At 40.4% G+C, this 21,318-nt stretch overlaps 3 protein-coding genes across 11 annotated transcripts in view; 1 reads left to right on the top strand and 2 right to left on the bottom strand.

Annotated features, from left to right (window-relative positions):
* LOC135226049 (phosphatidate cytidylyltransferase, mitochondrial-like) overlaps window positions 1-19,576 on the bottom strand; it is a 72,792-nt gene extending 53,216 nt beyond the window's left edge. For 5 of the 8 annotated variants that reach the window (XM_064265540.1, XM_064265544.1, XM_064265535.1 and 2 more), the window contains exon 1: window positions 19,085-19,341. In XM_064265540.1, the coding sequence (XP_064121610.1) occupies window positions 19,085-19,192 (108 nt within the window). In that variant the 5' untranslated portion in view covers window positions 19,193-19,341. Of the gene's footprint in view, window positions 1-18,761; window positions 19,050-19,084; window positions 19,342-19,374; window positions 19,394-19,505 lie in introns of those variants that run through there. The other 3 variants (XM_064265552.1, XM_064265556.1, XM_064265546.1) reach the window with 3 other exon arrangements.
* On the bottom strand, window positions 1,582-18,116 carry LOC135226108 (DNA repair protein SWI5 homolog). 2 transcript variants are annotated; one of them, XM_064265565.1, is made up of 2 exons: window positions 17,959-18,116; window positions 1,582-2,843 (listed from the first exon to the last, which is right to left on the bottom strand). In XM_064265565.1, exon 2 carries the CDS (start codon window positions 2,449-2,451, stop codon window positions 1,810-1,812), a length of 642 nt encoding a protein of 213 aa, XP_064121635.1. In that variant the 5' UTR covers window positions 2,452-2,843; window positions 17,959-18,116; the 3' UTR covers window positions 1,582-1,809. The 2 variants fall into 2 exon arrangements, with proteins under 2 accessions (XP_064121635.1, XP_064121638.1); XM_064265568.1 differs by lacking the exon at window positions 17,959-18,116 and adding an exon at window positions 3,184-3,318.
* Window positions 19,577-20,715: 1,139 nt separating the features above from the next.
* The window catches only part of LOC135226126 (proteasome subunit alpha type-4-like), a 34,752-nt gene continuing 34,149 nt past the window's right edge, over window positions 20,716-21,318 (top strand). Inside the window, exon 1 of the mRNA XM_064265576.1 lies at window positions 20,716-20,880. Coding sequence (XP_064121646.1) covers window positions 20,878-20,880 — 3 coding nt within the window. The 5' untranslated portion in view covers window positions 20,716-20,877. The remainder of the gene's footprint in view (window positions 20,881-21,318) is intronic.

Here is a 21,318-nt window from a genome sequence, read left to right on the forward strand (position 1 = left end):
GGTTATGCATGTTCTGTTCATAGTGCCACAAAATTGTCATCTTGTATTATCTGTGCCATCTCTGGGCCACATACCATCCACCGTCTCAGAGCTGATGGATTCTCAGTGAGGTCTACTGCTCCACCCTCACCTTTCATGGCCGAGTTGTTTTGTTCGTGTGCCTGATCTACGGCAATAGCAGAGAATGGCAGTCTTTAAGTGTCCCCATTTTCCAGACAAAAACTCAGTATACACATTTAATGGCAGTCTTTAAGTGTCACCATGTCTCTCAAGTGTACTGGAATCCACCTTGCATAGTTGGTGTAATCCAAGGCAAAGAACCAAGGAACAAGCAACGTATAACAGGAAGCCTGCTTCACGAATGGCCCTGATAAAGAGCATCACCATCATTCCTAAGTACCAAGCCCTAAAATTTGAACTGAGGAATTGCATCAACTCTTTGCTTGCACCAGTCTTTTTAAGACACTGCAATATTAATTTATACTGCTACTGTATTGAGTGTATGCCTTGTGAAGGAGAAAATTGAGACTGGAAATTGTGACTTGATGAGCACGACAAGTGTGAGTTGCATGGGTGACTTTCAGGATGGAATCAGCTGTTCCAGGTGAAGTGACTCCTGCCTCCACAAGAGCTCTCCCTGTCCATCCAATACCATCCAGAAGATTACCTAAGAATTTGAGTGGTGCCATTTCTATGTGGAGCCCCCCAATTATGACACCAAAGTGGTCCTTGGGCCGACTCCTTGCCATAGTTTGTTGGCAATGCCCATTATATTTGCTTTGCTATTACATAGAGGTTGATCCACTGTGATGACAGGCACTTGCTTAGGGTTGAGGGTATCAACTGCTGTTTTAACTACATCCATAGAGGTTTGAATCATGGCTTCTGAATATGCTGCTTCATAGAAAAGTGGTAGGAAAGAAGTGGCCACACTATTTTCATCTACAATTAGATTCTGTATAAACTACATCAAGTTTATGTGCAACCGTGTCAGCATTTTTCTATATTTTTAAAAAGATCGCAATCAATAATTACAGATTTATATTACTGGTTTAGTACATATACATATTATACACAAGTCGTAACATGCTTTGTGTGCTATAAAGTGTTCATGCTTCAAGGAACCAAAATATATAGGATGCAACCTATGTATCTGGGCTGCGGCAGCCTTTTCTTTAAATAACTGCCAAAACATCCATGGGCCAAATCTTAGATGCCCCTAGAGCTAAATATAGTCCTAATATCATCCCCTGACAGTGTGTAAAGTCTTGTGCTTTTATGATAAAAAGCACAATTCCTCTGAAAATTTCCCCTATCTGCTCTACTAGTAAGAATATCTTATGAAAAAAGTTAAGAGAGCAAAACAACATGATGTATGTACAGGCCTCAATTACTTTGTACATAAGAGAAGCTATACAGTCAAAGCTGTAAACTCAGGGAAGGGTCTGGCCTTTTTGTTATCCATAAATTTGTTATCTTTATCCCTTAACTGTAAACTTAATCTCTCCACCTAGACAAAACAATTGATTCAGTACCGAGGGAAAGCACACATGCTTTTATGCAAAATCATATTCCTCTATGTATTGTACAATATGTTTTAATTTCCATATATGCTCCAAAATTGTTTATTCATGTTTATCATTGGTACATTAACTTCCCATACAATTATGCTCTGTAATGACAGGGCAAGTACAAAAAAATAAAGTTAGCAACATTATTCATGAGAAAATACATAAGTTTGTAATATCACAAGAAGCATACTACAATTTTATTCTTTTCACTTTGACAACAGATTTTATTCAGGTATTTTTACTCTAGACAAGTAACTCCATATTTTTCATGAATTTCTTTAACAGTCACACCCTCTAATTCTGCAAGTCTTCCCATTACAAGCTGGGCTGCATCTTTGATTTCATTATACCGATGCAAGTTACTTATGTGTCCCTGAAGCTCTTCAACTTCAAAGCCAAGATCTTGGAGAGAGGAAATCTCTTCTTCTAAATCACGTTCAAGTTTAATAAGTTTGTCCAGGTCTTCTTCTTGTGATAAAACTTGCTGTCCAGTGCTGTTATTGCTAATTGGACTTCGAAAAGGCACACTGAACTGGCATGGGCTAAATTTGCCAAGTCTTGACAGTCGTCCGCTACAGCTGCTATTACCAACTTGCTTCCTTGGTGTAGTGTTAAGGGAAGCCTTCTCATCAACATTTTTAGCTATTCCGGATTCTTTGTTCTCTTGAGATTCTTGTAAAATAGGGTGATTTGGGGAAAAGGTAGCATTATGCTTGCTTTTTCTGCAATGTAAAACTGGTGGTGTAGATGTCCCCAGTGTACTCTTGAGCTCCTCTTTATTTGTACCAGATCCCCTCATAGGGCTCTTAAAAGGTTGCTGCACTTTCAGCACACATGATATTTTACCACTAACATTGTGTTCTTTATGATGAAAAGACATTTTAAATGCTCTTAATTACGTTATATCCCTCAGTAGATTCACCTCAAATACAAAGATGTCACTCACAGTATTACGTATCTTCAAAATAGTAGTATTGATTTAATGAAAATTTGACAGTCAGAAAAGTTCTACGCACTTTACATTCAATTGTACTGAAGAAAATTGAAAATTTACTTCTGACACCACTGAATATAAAATAGGTAAGTACTATGAAAGAAACTGTTCTTTACAAAAACAAGCTGTATAGTACAGACATTTCAACTTCAAATTTTTTGGTAATCCACCACTGCAACAGAAATTCTGCAATTAGTCTGCAACTTCTTTCACAATGCAATATCCTTTTACTCTGTCCTTAATCTTCTTGAATCATAGTTCTCTCCCAATTACTGTAGCTGAAATACATCAAAATTTAAAATCAGTTCTTAATATGATTAGTTACTGCCAACATTTTTTATAGAATCTGTAAAATATGTTTCAAAGCCAGCTCTCAAAAAGAAAATTGTGTTCACTATTACAATATTTGGCAGTACCTCACATTTCAGTCACATATTTCATCCTGAATAGTGTCAAAATATAAAAAAATTCTTAGTGCGTTCCTTACATACAAGCCATTAATTAACAAGAACTCTCATTTCACTGGGATATGACAAAGAGGGCAGGTAATGATAGTTACTTATGGACTGAAATGAAATTTTTATAATAAAATTAGATTTCATATATAGTACTACTTACCAAATAATTACATAGTTATAGTTTCTATTTTACGCAGCAGCAGCTCAAAATTTGAAAATCACTGTAGCAATCTTCTGTTTTGGGTGTAAACAGTTTGTCCCACCCACTACTGGGGAAGAATAGGTACAACGCAGCTAGAGCCGACAATTCATTTATGCCATATGTCCATGTGCGTGGAGGAGGGAGGACTCTGATAATGTAATTATTTGCTAAGTATATATAAAATCTACTTTTATTATAAAAATGGAATTTTTATTCTAAAATTAATATTAATAATACTTACCTGTATAATTTATCTAGCCCTAAATCCCCAAAAACCGCACCAAAATTTACCACATTGGCAACCCTGTTACCTCCTATTCTGTCCGCCAGTTGGCAACACTGTCGTTGACAGATACGAAAACCTTCCCTCAAATCAGTTGTGATAGGCAGATCGTGGGGTAGGATGGGTGGGACTAGATAAATTATACAGGTAAGTATTATTAATATTAATTTTAGAATAAAAATTCCATATTAATAAACATTACCTTAATATAATTTATCTAGCCCGATTAACCACATTGAAAAGGAGGAGGGAATCTGAATACAATTTCCCCTTCGGACAGAATAGGAGAAAACAAACAAAGAAATATATATCATAGGCAGTCAAAACTCAACCCAAGGTCAAAGATACTAACAACTCAAAGTCTCCTACCATAATGCCACCAAACTGCGGTAGCACAGGACAAGGAGTAAGTGCATAGTCAGTCCGTCTGTACTAAAGTCAGGTGACCGACCAAGTGACCAGTCGCACCCTGAAGACTATCAAGCACTATTCTTTCCCTAAAGGATGAGTGTCTGGACTGTCTGGGCGATTCAAAGCTAAGCAAACCTTGGGGGTGTATCAACGCAACCCGACGTCGCCAGCAACGAATCGGCTCATGAGCAACTCCTAACTCGAGCTCTTTCTGGTGCCAAGAGAAAGGAGCGCGGAGCAAAAAGGCGATTCAGTCCCGAAGGACGAATGCCTGACAGTCCAACCTGGTCTCATGTTACACGATCATCGGGGGTGTATCAACGCAACCGACTTCGTCAACAAGAAACTCAGGGCTACTAAATGTCGCCTGATCTCACACGAGTGTCTGACTCCGAGAAAACAGGTGAGACAAAAAGTAGATGGTGAGCGAGTCACCAGATGACAGCAGACGATCCATCGACTAATTCCCTGTCCAGGACAGTGGAAGAAGCAGGAGTCGTCAGGACAAGCGAACCAGTGGCTAGTCCTAGGTCAGCATCGACTCTGGGAGAAGCGTAGTCGCCAGTGCCGACAACCCAGTGGCTGAACCATTTCACACTGACAATGGAAGCAGCATGAGTTGCCAAGCAGTCAGTCCTTGTCATCAACAACACCTAAATACCAAACTGCCTAATTCCCATTATAACTACGTCAAAAACTGCCATGGGTTATAATACAAAAACAAAACAAAAAATATATACAACAAAACAAAAATTAATGAATAATATACAGGTAGCAACCAAACGTAACACAGGAAGACTACCTAATTCTCCTGTCTGACGACCTGTCCTGCCATCACCAACGGGCCCAAAGAACGAAGGTCGCCTAGAACTAGAGAAATATCCCTCAAGTAAAAAAGAGGCAAAAACAGTCGCCGCCTCAAGCACCTTGGCGACTGAGACGTTCTTCATAAAAGCTACTGATGTAGCAACTGCTCTAATACTGTGTGCTCTCGGCGTCTGGTCTTCCCCAGCAGCCGAACCACCAGTTTTAACGATCAGATCTCTGAGAAAAAAGGATACACCATTCTTTGAAATAGGTCTCTTGACATTTCGGGGTGAAACAAACAGATGACGGGGACGACCCTGAATGTCCTTCGTGCGGCGTAAATAACATGAGAGCGCCCTAACAGGGCAAAGAACTAATTCCTCATTTAAATTACCAACAAAGTCGACCAGCGACTTCAGTACGAAAGACCTGGGAATGGGATTATCAGACGATTCAGTCTTTGCGACAAATTCAGGAAGGTATGACAAAATCATGTCTTGTCCAGATCTGGCAACCAGAAAAGAGAGTGCTTGCAGTTCACCCACCCTCTTGGCTGTAGCCAGTGAGACAAGGAAGAGTGTCTTAGAAGAGAGGTCCCTAAATTTGGCAGAATTCAGAGGCTCAAACGGAGGGAACCTTAAGGCTTGAAGGACTTTGTTAACGTCCCATGTCGGAGGCGAACACTGCGGCCTGGGTCGAGATAGGGAAAAAGATCGAAGTAAATCTCTAATGACATAAGATGAAGAGATCTCAGGGAGCCTTGCCTTAAAAACATAGGAAAGCATAGACCTATAACCCTTAATGCACGAAGGTGACAGGGCCCTGTCATGATGTAAATGAACTAAAAACTCCGCTACTTTCGGTAAGGAAGGTCTAGAAATTGAATGTCCTTGAGACTTACACCAACGTCTGTAAAACCGACCATTTAGCCTGATAATTTACTCTGTTGATTGCCGTCTGGCAAGAGCCAACTGTCGCGCCACTCTGGAGGAGAACCCTTCATGCTTGGAGAACCTCCTGACAGTCTCCAGGCATGAAGATGAAGCATGTGGAGCCTCTGATGGAACCGATGAAAATGGGGTTGTTTGAGAAGATCTGGTCTCTCTGGCAGGCGAATGGGGGGTTCCACCAGTGCTTCCAGAAGGTCGGGAAACCACTCCTTCTGTGGCCAGAAGGGGGCGATCAAGGTAAGATCCAGACGCTTGGTTGCCCTCACTTTGTTGAGGACTGACCTTACCAGAGAACGGAGGAAAAGCATAGGCTTGAAGTCCCTCCCAGTCCTGCAAAAGAGAGTCTGTCCCGGCACTCTGAGGAGTCTGGTAAGGGGCGAAGAATATCTGGCACCGAGAAAATTCAGTGGGGTGGCAAACAGATCGACTGTGACAGGCCATTTCTTCCTGAGGCTGTCGAAGACTTCCTGGCAAAGTGTCCACTCCGACCCTTGAACTTCGTTCGGTCTCGACAAGGCGTCTGCTAAGACGTTGTGATGGCCCAGGATAAACTGAGGGACCAACGTAATCCCCCTGTCTTCTGCCCAACACAGGATTGATCGGGCTTCTTGAGTGAGAAGATCCGACTGTGAGCCGCCTTGGTTTCTCAAGTACGAGACTGCTGTGGTGTTGTCGACAAAGATCGCGACAACCGACTCCAACAGTTGTTCCTGAAATGAAAGAAGGCCTAGGTACACTGCCCTCAGTCCCTCCAATTTATTGACATGATCCTCTCCTCCTCTAACCAAAGGCCCGAAGCGGCTTCGGAGCCCAGGTGTGCGCCCCAACCTTGATCCGAGGCGTCTGACCAAAACATTAGGTCCGGAGGAACCGAAAGAAGAGATGTCCCTGACTTGAGGCGATGAATTTGCATCCACCAACGGAGATCCTTCCGACATTGTGGAGAAGAGGCGACTATCGTGTCCTCGGACACGAAATCCCATGACTGGCGAAGTGTCGACTGAAGGGACCTCATTCTGAGACGACCTCCGGGAACCAGTTGGATGAGGGATGACAAATGGCCCAGGAGAGACCTCCAAAGAGAAACTGGCTGCGTTACGGAGGACAAAAATTCTTCGATCAGACTCAGAAGCTTGTCTATCCGTTTCTGATCGGGAGAAGCCCTCAAAATCTGGGAATTTAAAACAATCCCCAGATAAGTCATGATCTGGCAAGGGATTAGATTGGACTTGTCGAAGTTGACACGAATGCCCAACTCGACACAAAGAGACAGAACTATCTCCCTCAACCGGAGACATTTCTCTAGAGATTCGGCCTGGACTAGCCAATCGTCCAGATACTGAAGCATCCTTACATTTAACTGATGCAGAATAGCTGAAACAGGAGCCATCACCCGAGAAAAGACCTGAGGAGCAGTGGTGAGGCCGAAACAAAGGGTCTTGAACTGGAAAACTCCCGAGTCCGTGAAAAACCGAAGGTAAGGTCTGCTTCTTGGATGGATGGGGATTTGCAGATAAGCATCCTGCAGATCGATGGAAATCATCCAGTCCCCCTCCTGACGGATGAAAGAACAGTCTGGACCGTCTCCATCCTGAACTTGGACTTTAGAATGAACTTGTTCAAAACCGAAAGATCTATGATGGGGCGCCAGGCACCCGAGGCCTTTAGAACTACAAACATCCGAGAGTAAAACCCGGGAGAAGGAGGAGCTCGCTCTATGGCATCCTTCTCCAAGAGGGCCAAAAGCTCCTTCTCCAAGGCTTGACCCCTGATTGAGTGAGGGGAATAACTGCTGAACTCGAGAGGACGATTGGAAAGTGGAGGTCTGGAAACAAAAGGGATCTCGTAACCTTCCTTCAGGACCTCCACCACCCAAGCATCCACCGCGCTCTCCCTGCCAAGCTGACCAATGGCGGGAGAGACAAGCTCCTACTGCGGTCTCCAGGCGAGGTGATGACTCCTACTTCCGAAAATTCTTACGCAGAGACAAGGAAGAAGAAGAAGAAGAAGAAGAAGGTCCTCCTGGAGGTTGAGCTCTTTCTCTGCCCTTAGAGCCACGCCAAGAACCTCTCCCGCGTTTCAAAGGGTGAGCACCAGAGGATGAAGAAGAGGCACCAGCAACCTGAGATGTACTCTGGAAAAAAGAGCCAGGAGGAGGTTGTTGGGCTGGAGCAGAAGGTACAGATCTGGTCCTAAACTTACGCTTACTCCTTGAAGGAACGGGAGGAAGACCAGAGGAAAAAGCTCTTGATAAGGCCCAGTGAGCTTGGGAAGAGGCATCACCTTGATGTTCCTTCAAAACCTCAGAAAGCACAGAAATATCGAAAAGGAAATCGCCAAAAGGAGAAGAGGACAACAGACGGGTTCTCTGAATCTCCGATACAGAGGAGGGTAACTGCGACAAATACAGGTTACGTCTTAGAGAAACAAGAAAGGCCTGCATTGAAGCAGCAAGCTCGTTCTGATGTGCAGAAGCGATTGAAATGGATGAGCAGAATTTCTCAAAAAGAGGAGCATCAGGAGGAACAAACCCGGAGTCCTTGATATACATTAAAAGCCCTCCGAGGACCCACATATTGAAGGATTGAGCTTCTTGTAAGGAGCTCATAACAGACTCCATAGCAATAAAATCTTCAATTGAGACAGAGACCAAAGCCTTAGAAGGCAAGGGTTGACTTGAAAGTCGGACAAAATCAGGATTTGGCTTGGGGGGTCGAGAGAATGAAGAATCATCCGCCACCTGGTAAACTCCTCTCCGGTGTCGTAGAAGAGAAGAGAGCTTCCTCTTCCCTTCCCCGATCACCTTCGAAAGTTTAGCGGCAACGTCCGCCCTCACTCTCGCTAACCTCCTGGGCAAAGGGGAAAACGGAACAAAAATTCCCGTGACCGGGAAGGACCGTCAAGAAAAATCCCTTCTGTAATACAACGAGGCGGAGGCTGCTTCTGCTCTTTAGGCCTCGCCTGAGGAAGAAAACTCAAAATTAAATCAAAAAGTTTCTTGAATTCTACATCATGACATCCATTCGAGGAAACATCAATATCACACGAATCCGCGTCATCATCATCATCATTGTCAGATCCTAACTTAGAAACTTCCCCTGAAGTAAAATCCTGACGACTAGCTATCTTAGGTCTCACACTAATATCCCTTTGGCACTGTTACGGGACTAACAGGGGACACGTTGGGTAAAGATTCGTTAGGCACCTGCCCGGACCGGATCCCCCCTAGGCCTTCGCCACGACGGGGTTCACAAGCCGGGGTATCTGTCGCACGGTTACCCATGGTGCTGTCGACAGGTACCTGACGAGGAGCTGAAAATGAATCTAAAAGTGTGTTAGACATTCTAGTAAAGGCTTCTTGAAAATTCTCTGACAGATTGTTAAACTTAGCTGAAATATCTCTATCTAGACTAAGCTGTAATTACTTAAAATTCTGTTTCCAGGTAGTTTCCATTGCCAAAATCTTTGAATCCACATCAGAAATAACTTCACTAATTACCGGTTGTACAGGGGGCAAAGCATCAATTAATTTGGAATCGGAGTCGTACGATACCGAAACCGAAGAGCCAGAACCATGAGCGCCCAAGTCAAAGAATTCGTTAGATACAGTTCTAGCAATCAATTTCCTTTTCTCCTTAACCGATCTTTTACGCTGCAAGATTGTTTGGCGTTTCATATAAGCAGTCATATCCTCGTCAGACCAGGGCTTACATACGTCACAACGAGAAGTCAAGTCACAAACCTGTCCACGACAAGAGCTACAAATGTCATGGGGTTCATACTCCCTGCTACTCATCCTTGTCCCACAAACCGGGCAGTTCCTGATGTTGCTGGCAGAAGGAAGCATCGTAATTTCTTGGTAATCCATTGTAGAATTGGACAGGTCAGTAGTTCCGGGTCGCGCAAAAGTTCGTAATTTAAGATAAGAACCACAACAGAAATCAAAGTTAATTCACTATTTCGTGATGTAATGCGTGAGTGGTAATTCATATAAAGTCTCATTTAACAAATAATGAAAGCTTTAAAGGCACAAAAATGTTTAAGGAAATTTATAAAGAGCGGCCGTGATGTAAACAACACGGGCGCTCGTTAAAAACTGATTTGAGGGAAGGTTTTCGTATCTGTCAACGACAGTGTTGCCAACTGGCGGACAGAATAGGAGGTAACAGGGTTGCCAATGTGGTAAATTTTGGTGCGGTTTTTGGGGATTTAGGGCTAGATAAATTATATTAAGGTAATGTTTATTAATATGTCATTTTTATTTAAATAACTACCATAACTCTATTGTCGGCATATGGCACCGATAACCAAAACTTGGCCCATTATGGTGCCATTAAACAACGAATTTATGGCGCTAAAACCGGATCGCCATTAACCGAGTCCGCCAATAACCGGGGCCTACACCACATGAAAATTTTTCATCCTAACCATTTAAAAAAGAACGACTGAAGGGCACTCATAATACATAGTGCTCTAAGGCTTGCCAAAGAACTCATCAATCCTCAGTCAAGGAGAGGTGTTAGCGAAAAAAATAGGAGCTTCCTATCTTTTGTTACCCAACACTATGCCAGCTGTGAAGAATAGGCCTAGCATACTGAATTTTTCAAGAACTATTTCAATATTGTGAAGGTAATAAATATCGAACACTGACTTGCCTCTCCAAAATGTGGATTACAAGATCGTGAAGGGAAAGATTTCACTTGTAAACCAACGAAGTGGCAACTGCTCTTATTGCATGAGCCTTGACCTTACACCAAAGGAGAGTATCCTCTTGAATTTTTTTATGTACGTACTTCCAAAATCACGGTTCTTAAAAAGGTTAATGCATTCTTGGAAGGTGGCAATGTAAGATCCTTCATTTAACACCAAAAATTTTGCGAGGAACCTCTAATCCTCTTAGTTCTCTCCAAATAAACCTTCAGTGCTCTCATTGACCATAGTACAGTGGAACCTCGACATACGAAAGTCCCTACTTACGAAAAATCCAAGTTACAAAAGCAAAGACGAAGATTTTTTTGCTTCTGCATATGAAAATAATTCAGGTTACGAAAGGGTGTACTGTAAAGTCCGAGATTCGCCCGGACCACCGAGAACAATTTTAAAACTTGCGCGCCGCTAACTCAGTAGACTCGCCACCATACTCCTGCTCTCCCAATGGTTCCTGATGCTAGTCACCGCCGTAAGATCCTGCTCTCCTATTGGTCAGCATCTATCCCATCATGCCTCTACTTAAAGGCGTCATTCGGCCACTTCGTCGCATCAGTGTTATCACATGCACGCGGAATTAGTTTGTTCACACATACGTATTTCGTTATTTAACGTAAATTCGCGTTAGTGATTTCGCTTTCTACTTGTACGTATACTTTATCGTGTTGTGTGTGAACTTGATTAACTTAATTAGCCATGGGTCCCAAGAATGTTGCTAAAATTCACGGAAAGAAGAGGATGCTTTCTATGGAGATAATTAAGAGGTATGAAGCTGGCATGCGGTTGAGTGTGATCGCTAAGGAATACGGCCGAAATCTGTCAACGATAAGCACCATCCTTAAGCAGAAGGAAGCCATCCAAGCAGCTACACCTTCCAAGGGCGTGACTATTTTGTCCTGTGCACCATCCCATGCAGCCTTGTCAGTGCATGCCAGCACCTTCAGCCAGTCTGATGCAAAGTTCTGGTTCTGGTGTAGCAAACTTTTTTGCTAACGCTCCAATCAAGGAAACTCATGACCTCGAACACCTTGAATACTTCCTTAACTATATGGTTTAACTCCGAGGCTGTAAATAAAATCCTAGCTGGGGAAAATGCTGATCAATGTGTTGCATCAATCAGACTGGAGATTTGACATATCAAATGAGAGGGAGGTGTACAATACACAGCCTTGCCTACGTCTCTCTTCTCTGCCAACCATGCATCTATGCAAGTCATGGCTTTCCTGGATGAGGAAGAGAGCACCATCTGAGGGGAGTTTGGATGCTCCTGTTGATTAGTGATCAAGAAAGAGGATCCCAGCAAAGATGGTGTTGCTGGGGAGAAGAAAGACAGAAAACAGAACCAGACGTTATTCAATAGTGCCAAAAAACTCATGGTTGGCTGCTCCTTGTCAACAGATTCTTCCTCCGAAGGAACTGGTGACTCCTGAAAGTCCATGATCTTGTGATACTGAGGAAGGTTTCTGCAGGAGGGTAAGGATATTATCCAACTGTTGTTGAATCAGTGCCAAAGATGGATCATATGTGATGGGAGCAACACCTGTTATGCCAGTTATCTGTGGCGCCAACCTCTCGATGGCTGGTGGGGGAGCCCGCACAGGTGAATCCACTGAACCAGAGAGCTTGGGCACTGGGTGCTCATGTACTGAACAAACAGTTACTACCTTATTCTCAAATACAACTTACTTATTAGACACTGGATCATCATACTTTGGGCGTTCATAATTCTGTCGCCCTGACAGTGGGCGTCCATACACTGCAGTTTCACACACTTGGCGCCTTTCAAACTATGAGCGTTCAGACACTTTGCCAACTGAATGCTCAAACTCCGGACGTTCACACACTGGGTGCTCATACCTCCAGTACTCGAGCTCTGGGCGTTTGGACACTGGGTACCTATGCAATTGGTGATCAGACACCGATTGCTCATATTCCTGGAGCTCAAACGCAGGGCACCCATACACTCACTCACAGTCTGGGCTTCTTGTCACTGGGTGCTTGGGATGCTCCCAATCCAGACAGCAGGCTTGGATGAGGAAGCTACTTAGCAGGGACCTTGGTCTAGGAGGATCAGTGGGATGAGTAGCCACCCCTGTACAGAAACACACTGCACTTGACACTCACTTGCACTAACACTTTCAAATTTGACCATAAGGACTTTCACTGTCACCAATCTGGGAAACGGTATTAACCAAAAGATTAAATTTATGATCTATACGTTCTCCTAAACTAGCAATGGCATTAGTCTCTGAAGAAAAGGAGCCAGGGACCAGAGCATGTAACTGGAAAGGTAAGAGCCTGATTAGTCATTGATCGCCAGAAATGAATTGTCGGCTCTAGCTGTGCTGTACCTATTCTTCCCTGGTAGTGGGTGGGGCAAAGTGTCTACACCCAAAACAAAAGTGCTACCGCAATTTTCGAATTTTGAGCTGCCGCATAAAGTAGAAACTATAGCTATGTAATTATTTGGTAAGTTATGAGTGAACTTCTATCACCAGAAATACACATCTCTAACACCTCAATGGAATGCCCAAGAAGGTGAGTTAGATCTGTAACCAACCACCATGGTAATGAAGACACTCTTTGAAAGTAAATGTTTTGTATCTATGACAAAAGCTTTGAAATTGTCAGTTCACACATACGAACCACTGACATTGATAACGAAAAGGTTTCAAGTTTAAAAATTATTGAGATTTGCCCAACAAATAGGGTGCAAGGCCATTTAACTCTCCCCATTCCCTTAAATTGTCTATCCCCTACAAAACGTTATAGTACTCTGAAACACCAGAGAGACTATCTTCATCCAAATCACCTAGTATGTATGTTAGCATACAATCCTGACGTTCTTTAGAGACCAAAGGTTCTCTAAATTTTATTCTCTAATCTTTGAAGGTAAAAAGGAAATGAGGAAATAGTAAGGTCTTTTCATAGACGGCAGTATTCCTTGTTCCTCGCTTATCTGAAGTCAGAACTTCCCAATGGATAAGGCTATCATCATACAAAAGAAGCTTTGAACCACTGCTTGAGTCTCCTTATAGAACTGGTTGCCAATTAACTTTATAATGGGTACTATCTTAGCTTACTTGAATTTCAGAATCGTTTAGGACTGACGTTCTCTGGGATTAGTAATATCCAAAGCTTTTTTTATTAGTAATTAACAAGCAGTCCTTTTACTGTATTGGTAGTTAGAACTTGATGGTAGGCCAGAACACTAAGAATGGGAGGGCCCTTATCTGAGATTCCTACTTTACAATATGAGATGTGAAGAGACAAATATATTTCTGCATTTGCAGAGCAAGTTAAAAGTTACTAAATCCAAGCTACAATCCTACATTAGAAGAAAGTACAAGAGGGGGAAAGGAGAAAATGTCTAAAGGGTGGCTGAAGGAGGATGGTGTGCAGGCCAATGGGAAAAGAAACCAATGGGAAGTTTGTTCCCAAGATTTGGCAAAACTTTAAAATCTACTGAACAAGGCAGAGGAGGAGTGAGCAATAAGAAAGCTCTATTTGACTAAGGACGAGAGAAATTACACATGCTTCTAAGGTGAAGTACTTGATGGAAGGTGATGTGCAAGCCAGTGGGAGAAGAAACAAACAGGAAATTTTTCCTAGGGTTTAGCTAAACTTGAAGATCTGCTGGGCAAAGGTGAAGGCGAGGAAGATGCGTGAGCGATGAGAAAAATGACAAATTTTAAACCAATTTGTATCCGAACTTTATCCACAAATGTAACAAATTTATTCCTTATACACTTTTTACCTCTTTTTTGACAACAAATTTTATGAGACGATGATCATTCTCATGGGGTGTGGGTGGGGGGAGTGAATTTCAGGTAACAAGTACTTAAAAACATCCACTTCCTCTTCCAAGACATGATGTCAGCAACAAAAAGCTTTATTAGTATATAGGACATGTGACACCACTGCAAGGTAATATAAGTGCATGTTAAAACATGTATTCTACAATATTCTCCACTTATTCAGTAGCAAATATTATTTGTTCTTATGGGTACTGATGCCATGAATACTAGAGTTTGTATCTATGACAGTAATACGTACCATAATGCCTTCATGGCTTTTTTTCTGGTTTAGAGTTTACAATTTTATTTGCTTACATGAATGTGGACTTTCTTTTAATTTGACCAGGTTTAAGAATCAACACACTTCTTTTCATGAAGTTTGTCATATTAAAGCATTTATATATAAGACTGATTTCTAAAACTGGTGAACTATGATTTTTCCAATAGTTTGAGTATAATTTTACTGATAAACATTCCCATAAAAATTGTTTGGTTAACTCAGGACAATGCCCCATGCTTGACGATTGGGAACACAACGAAGAACCATACTTTTAGGGTCCAATTGAGATGGGGGGGTCCCAAAAGGCATATAACCCCTCCCAAGATAGGTAGGGGACCTGGCATCCTAGGTCAGGTTAGGAGGGTGAGAGCGAGATAATGAATTAATAATACATTTCCACAAGACGTGGTAAAACTTTACTTTATTTGTGCAGCATACTTCCAGCCATTGCCGACCAGGACAGGTTACCACCTTTATGGGGGGGAGGGGGGGTGAACAGGGCATGCCACCCTAAGTTAGGTTGGGTAGGTAAGACCTGGTTAGGTCAGGGTTTGGCATTGTAGGAGAGGTTATGTCAATTTATGTATGAGAAGCCTGTCCCGGTCGACAATAGGCAGGAATCAGGCTGCACAACTATACTCAAGTTTTACCAAAATGTGTAGGCTACCTATTTATTGAATTTATCAAAATGGGATCTGCCCATTTCATCACCACCATTTAAGCCCGCTTTTTCACCGCATAAAAATACTAAAATGCAACAGTACAAAGATGTTGGTCACACTGACTCATAAAATAGTAGTTATGGAAGACAAAAGCAGTTTATCAGTTTATTAACCCTCTTACGCCGGAGCGGTAAATAAAAAATTGTCTCCCGTGTGCCGGAGGGGTTTCGGAGTGAGCGCAAAAGCAGAAAAAATATTTTTTTCAAAAAATCACAGTGCGCTTAGTTTTCAAGATTAATAGTTCATTTTTAGCTCCTTTTTTTGTCATTGCCTGAAGTTTAGTATGCAACCATCAGAAATGAAAAAAATATCATTATCATATATAAATAATGCGATATATGATAGTGCAAAACGGTTAAAGGTAACAAGTTACTTTTTTCGTTGTAATGTACACTAAATTGCGATCATTTTGGTATATAACACATTGTAAAACGATAAAAGCAACACAGAGAAAATATTATCACAAAATAATGCATGAATTCGTAACGCACGGACGTAAACAAATATTTTTTTCTTCATTCACCATAAACTAAATATTGTCCTAGACTTCCAATTTCTTTCAAAATGAAGACAAATGATTGAATATTACTATACTGTAAGAGTATTAGCTTACAATTGCAGTTTTCGACCATATCTGACGAGTTAAAGTTGACCGAATGTCGAATTTTTTTATATATACATTTTTTATATGCAATTATTTCGGAAATAAGAAAAGCTACAACCTTCAAATATTTTTAGTTTTATTCTACATGAAATTGCGCACATTTTCATACATAAAACTCTATGAAATGCCTAATATGAAACGGAGCAAATATTCCGAGAATGGGACGTACGTATTTCGGAGATTTGTGGCGGAGAATCCGCGCGCGGAGGGAAGGAAAGATTTTTTTTTTTTAATTCACCATAAATCGAAATATTTTGCTAGAGACTTCAAATTTGTTTCAAGATGAAGATAAATGACTGAATATTACTAGACTGTAAGAGTTTTAGCTTACAATTGCGTTTTTTTACCATTTCGGTAGAGTTAAAGTTGACCGAACGTGGTTTTTTTTTCTATTTATCGTGATTTATATGCAAATATTTCAAAAATGTGAAAAGCTACAACCTTCAATTATTTTTCGTTGTATTCTACATGAAATTGCGCACATTTTCATATATAAAACTTTATGTAACGGCTAATTTAAAATGGTGCAAACATTACCACAATCACACGTATGATTTTTTCGGAAGAGTTACCGCGCGGACGTAAAGAAAATGTTATTTTTTTCATAAATTCACCATAAATCGAAATATTGTGCTAGAGACTTCCAATTTGTTGCAAAATGAAGGTAAATGCTTGAATATTACTAGAATATGAGCGTTTTAGCTTACAATTGCGTTTTTTTACCATTTCGGTAGAGTCAAAGTTGACCGAAGGTTGAAATTTTGGCAATTATCGTTATTTATATGAAAATATCTCAAAACTGATAAAAGCTACAACCATGGGTTGTTTTTAGTTGTATTGTGCATGAAATTGCGCACATTTCCATATATAAAACTTTATATAACGGCTAATTTTAAAATGGTGCAAACATTACCACAATCGCATGTATGACTTTTTTCGGAAGAGTTACCACACGGACGTAAGGAAAAAGTTTTTTCATAAATTCACCATAAATCGAAATATTGTGCTAGAGACTTCCAATTAGTTGCAAAATTAAGGTAAATGATTGAATATTACTAGAATATAAGCGTTTTAGCTTACAATTGCGTTTTTCGACCATTTCGGTAGAGTCAAAGTTGACCAAAGGTTGAAATTTTGGCAATTATCCTTATTTATATGAAAATATCTCAAAACTGATAAAAGCTACAATCATGGGTATTTTATTGTTGTATTCTACATAAAAATGCGCACATTTTCATATATAATACTTCATGTAACGGCTAATTTACAATGGTACAAAAATTATGTCAAAGTGACGAAATAATTTCCGAGATGTGTCACACATACTTTTTAGTGCAGCAAGAAAGAAATTCGCGCTTGCGTAACGATTGTAAACAAAACAACACCTTGATCTGTGAACTCCCAGCATCCCCCAAGGCGCGTGATTTAAAAGTTTTAGGCTGGTAGGCCTATAAGTATTTTTCCGCGAATTTAAAAAAAAACTTTTGTAAGTCGACGTAAAATACGTCCAGTCGGCACACGGGAGACAAAAAATGTCGACGCAAAATACGTCCAGTCGGCGTAAGAGGGTTAAGTTTGTCTTAAAATGTAGAATAATTTCACTGGAACGCTAAACCCATAAAAATACTGTAGTGAATGCCCTAATTAGTCAATATCGATGTACAACACGAGTGAAAAAAAATATAGTTGGAGGTGTAGTATAGCAGTCTAAGGAAAGCAGGATTATAATGGAAACGAAACAGATTTCTCAATGGCATCCTATTCATGATTTCAAAATGGGTTTTTGGTTATGAATGGGGTAGATGACAAACCGGATTGGTGACTAGGTAAATGTGGTGTACCAATCAAAACCACATCCAGCACTACTCTATCACAAGACCATACCTAGGTAGCCTATGTCACCAGTTTTACACAATATAATAAAATATAAATTCACGACAATCACAGAGGTTCCTCAATGTAGGTACTTAAATAAACCTAGTAGTAATTAACTTTCTTGTTCTAACATTTTCCATACCCTTTCAGTAATTAAGAGGAATTCAAATTCTTGCGATAGAAAATCATAAGAAAAAATTACTATAGGCTCGGGGAAGAATCTTACAAAGTACCTACCTGAGCTGGTAAGAAGATAGCCTACTACATAGGTATAGTCTAGGCATCTTGTATACCTAATAGGTAGGCTATGCAGTATAAAATAATCATAGGTAGGCATAGTAGCCTAAAACAGCTGATTACTGTTAGGTAATAGGTACTAGTAGGTAATTCTAAGCCCTCATTCCGCGGTAAAGTAGACTATGGTAGTTGACGTTTCCTACGTTATTTTACTTACTGAACAAGAATTTAAAGTAATAAGGGTATTTATTCGAACGACTGTAATTAACCCCCAGGGGCCAGTACTAAACACAGCAAAATACATTGGACGCCCCAATCCCTAGTGGATGTCGTATCCGCGGTTACGTTCCTTGCAGTCCGTGCGGAACTATTCTTTAGAATTACCCAGCAAGAAAAGTAACCGCGGATACGACATCCACTAGGGATTGGGGCGTCCAATGTATTTCTTCATGTTTAGTACTGGCCCCTGGGGGTTAATTACAGTCGTCCTAATAAATATTAGTACTTTAAATTCTTGATTAGTAAGTAAAATAACGTAGGACAACGCCAACTGCCATAGTCTACTTTACCGCAGAATGAGGGCTTACATAGTACCTACCTATTACCAGGTAATAGGTAGTATAGCCTAATGGTTACAAAATGTATAATACAGTTGTACAACTAGGCTACCTATTAGTACTACCTAGCATGGAGATAAGGTACCCGTAAATTAGCTAATTCTAGGTACTAGGTATGTATAGGTACCTACTAGCCTAAACTACTAGGTACCTACCTAGCCCTACTACGTAGTAGGTATAGCCTACCTAGGGTTGATTACAGTTCAGTTGTCCGGGCCGCGTAACACCATTTTGCCCGGTCCGTAATCCCTCCGCCAAGGTAAGTACTATCCTAGTAACAGTCTAAGCAACCATTCTATCAATCGAATCTGATATGAGGTAGGTAGGTATAGTAACTGCCTCAAAACCTAAAGCATCCATACTAGTCTACAGCATGCAAATCAAGACTGCCTTTCTTCGGCTTATCTTAGGTAGATTAGCTTCCTAGGTAGGTAGTTAGTAGTCTAGATTGGTCTAAGGCCATTCGCATAGCCTAGACTAAGAGAACCTCCAGACAAAACGCTACTTACTCGCACACTTTTGTGTCCAACTTGTTTGAAAACGCCAGATCCATAGGCAAAAGCTAATGAATAACCTTTCGGGAAAGCTTGTAATATACTGTGGAAGTGGGATGTCATTCCCGTCACTAAACTCTGTACAATTCAAAAGTTACCAGGCCTTATTTGCTTATGCTGCTAAGTTACTAACACTGGAGGTAAACTATATGACTTCGACTTAGAGTTCGGCCCACAGTTTCGGTATAATTTTAATGAAACATTGAAGCAAATTTCTGAGATGAATTAGTAAAGAAAATACATACTTATCCCATGATCATATATCATAAATTATTCCACTATGCTACTTTACTAGTATAAGGAAAAGAATAGCATATACAACCACATTTTTCATTAACGAGGCACACCATACAATCGGACAAGTACAAAAACCTACGGCCGGTAATTTCTAGGTCTTTGTAACGGAACGTCTTGGGGGCGAGATCGCTATAAATCTAAGCCTGAACACGAAATATCTTTCTCTCTCTCTCTCTCTCTCTTACTGCATACATTTTTATACATGGTTATTTTCACCATCTATGGTAAAGATGGCCTCCTATTCGCCCTTATTAGGTCCATCAGGTGACAATTTGTATATCTGCCATTTACAATTTACATTCATAGATTGCTAAAAAAAATTGCCTATGTTGCTTTTCATATTAGAAGTTTTCATTATTATCAGCCTTCATTTTTTTCGCAACTAATTGATCCATTTCTTGGTATTCGTAGATTGGGCACAACAGAATTTACTTTCTATGGACTTTTTAATTTCACAAAATTCTAAATTACCATAAACGACATTTCATATATATATATATATATATATATATATATATATATATATATATATATATATATATATATAAAGGTTTTTTTGCCACGAAGGAAAAAAATGAAAAAGCGAGTTAGCCAAGTACTTTCGGTCCTATTCGGACCCTTTACTTGCCTCAGTAAAGGGTCCGAATAGGACCGAAAGTACTCGGCTAACTCGCTTTTTCATTTTTTTTCCTTCGTGGCAAAAAAAACTTTATTTATACAAAGCAATCACGTTTTATATACTTCGTGATCAAGTTATTCATATATATATATATATATATATACTATATATCATAGATATATATATATACATATATATATATATATATCTATACATGTATATACATATATATATATATATATATATTATATATATATATATATATATATATATACATACATACATACTAGTAGGGTCTGAAATCCTGCGGACACCCTGTGAATTGCATAGGGGATACACATTTCAACCATGACAACTATAGGTAATTTTTCTCCACAGCTACTCCCTATTGGTGTAAATGGCCTAAAGTTGGTAGAAAATGTAAAATCTTATTACTTCACAGCTGAAAGCTGGTTGAGTGTTTCAAATTTCAACCCGAATATTCTCCCACGTAAAAGAGGATAAAAAAAAAAATGGACATCCCGAGGGAAATAATATAAAACGGCGAAAGTTATGTTACAAAACTGATATTTTGATAAAACCATATAGTTTTGCCCAACTGCCAACAATTGCTAAATCAGTACAGAATCTCGCATTTATTTTACATATCTTTGTAAAGGCGCACTGCGAAATTCACTTGTCATCAACATGGAGAATGTACACAAACGCTGACTAATTGAGAACTTCGTTGTCATCGGTACCGGTGTTTTCTATCTTTCGTTCACATTACTCGCCTGATTGTGTCTTGACTGTTACAGCAGAAGAAACACACACTGTACAACTCAACACTATAATGGTAAGTAACAAATGTGTGGAATTATTCAAAATAGGCTGTCAAGTTACGTAGCCAAGAAAGCCTAAGCTAGGCTAACAGTATCAGGTCGATCTTAGATTAGACGTGAACAAAGCCAATGCCAACCAAGTAAGGTTCATTTTATAACTGCTATCTAATAACAATGGGTAATCCTACAGCCTCGGTGTTCAAAATTCACTGCATCTTGTGTGTGCCTAAGTCTGCTTCCTTTGTGTTTTAAGTTTTCTTTCCTACTAGGGTAAACAATCACCGGACGATCCACCATCATCACACTGGCCGGGTCTTATTCACTCGATATTTAATTGGTGAAACAAGAATACAATTACGCTACAACTCTAAGCATACCGTTCAAAAGATGGAAGTTTTGTCAACAATGTGATAGGGGAAAACACCGCATGGCCTACAGCAGGCCAACGTCTA

Source organism: Macrobrachium nipponense, chromosome 20, assembly GCF_015104395.2.
Source record: "Macrobrachium nipponense isolate FS-2020 chromosome 20, ASM1510439v2, whole genome shotgun sequence".
NCBI lineage: Eukaryota > Metazoa > Arthropoda > Malacostraca > Decapoda > Palaemonidae > Macrobrachium > Macrobrachium nipponense.

Coding starts and splice junctions, on each gene's coding strand:
- LOC135226108 (XM_064265565.1), bottom strand. CDS start 2,451: ATGTCTTTTCATCATAAAGAACACAATGTTAGTGGTAAAATATCATGT.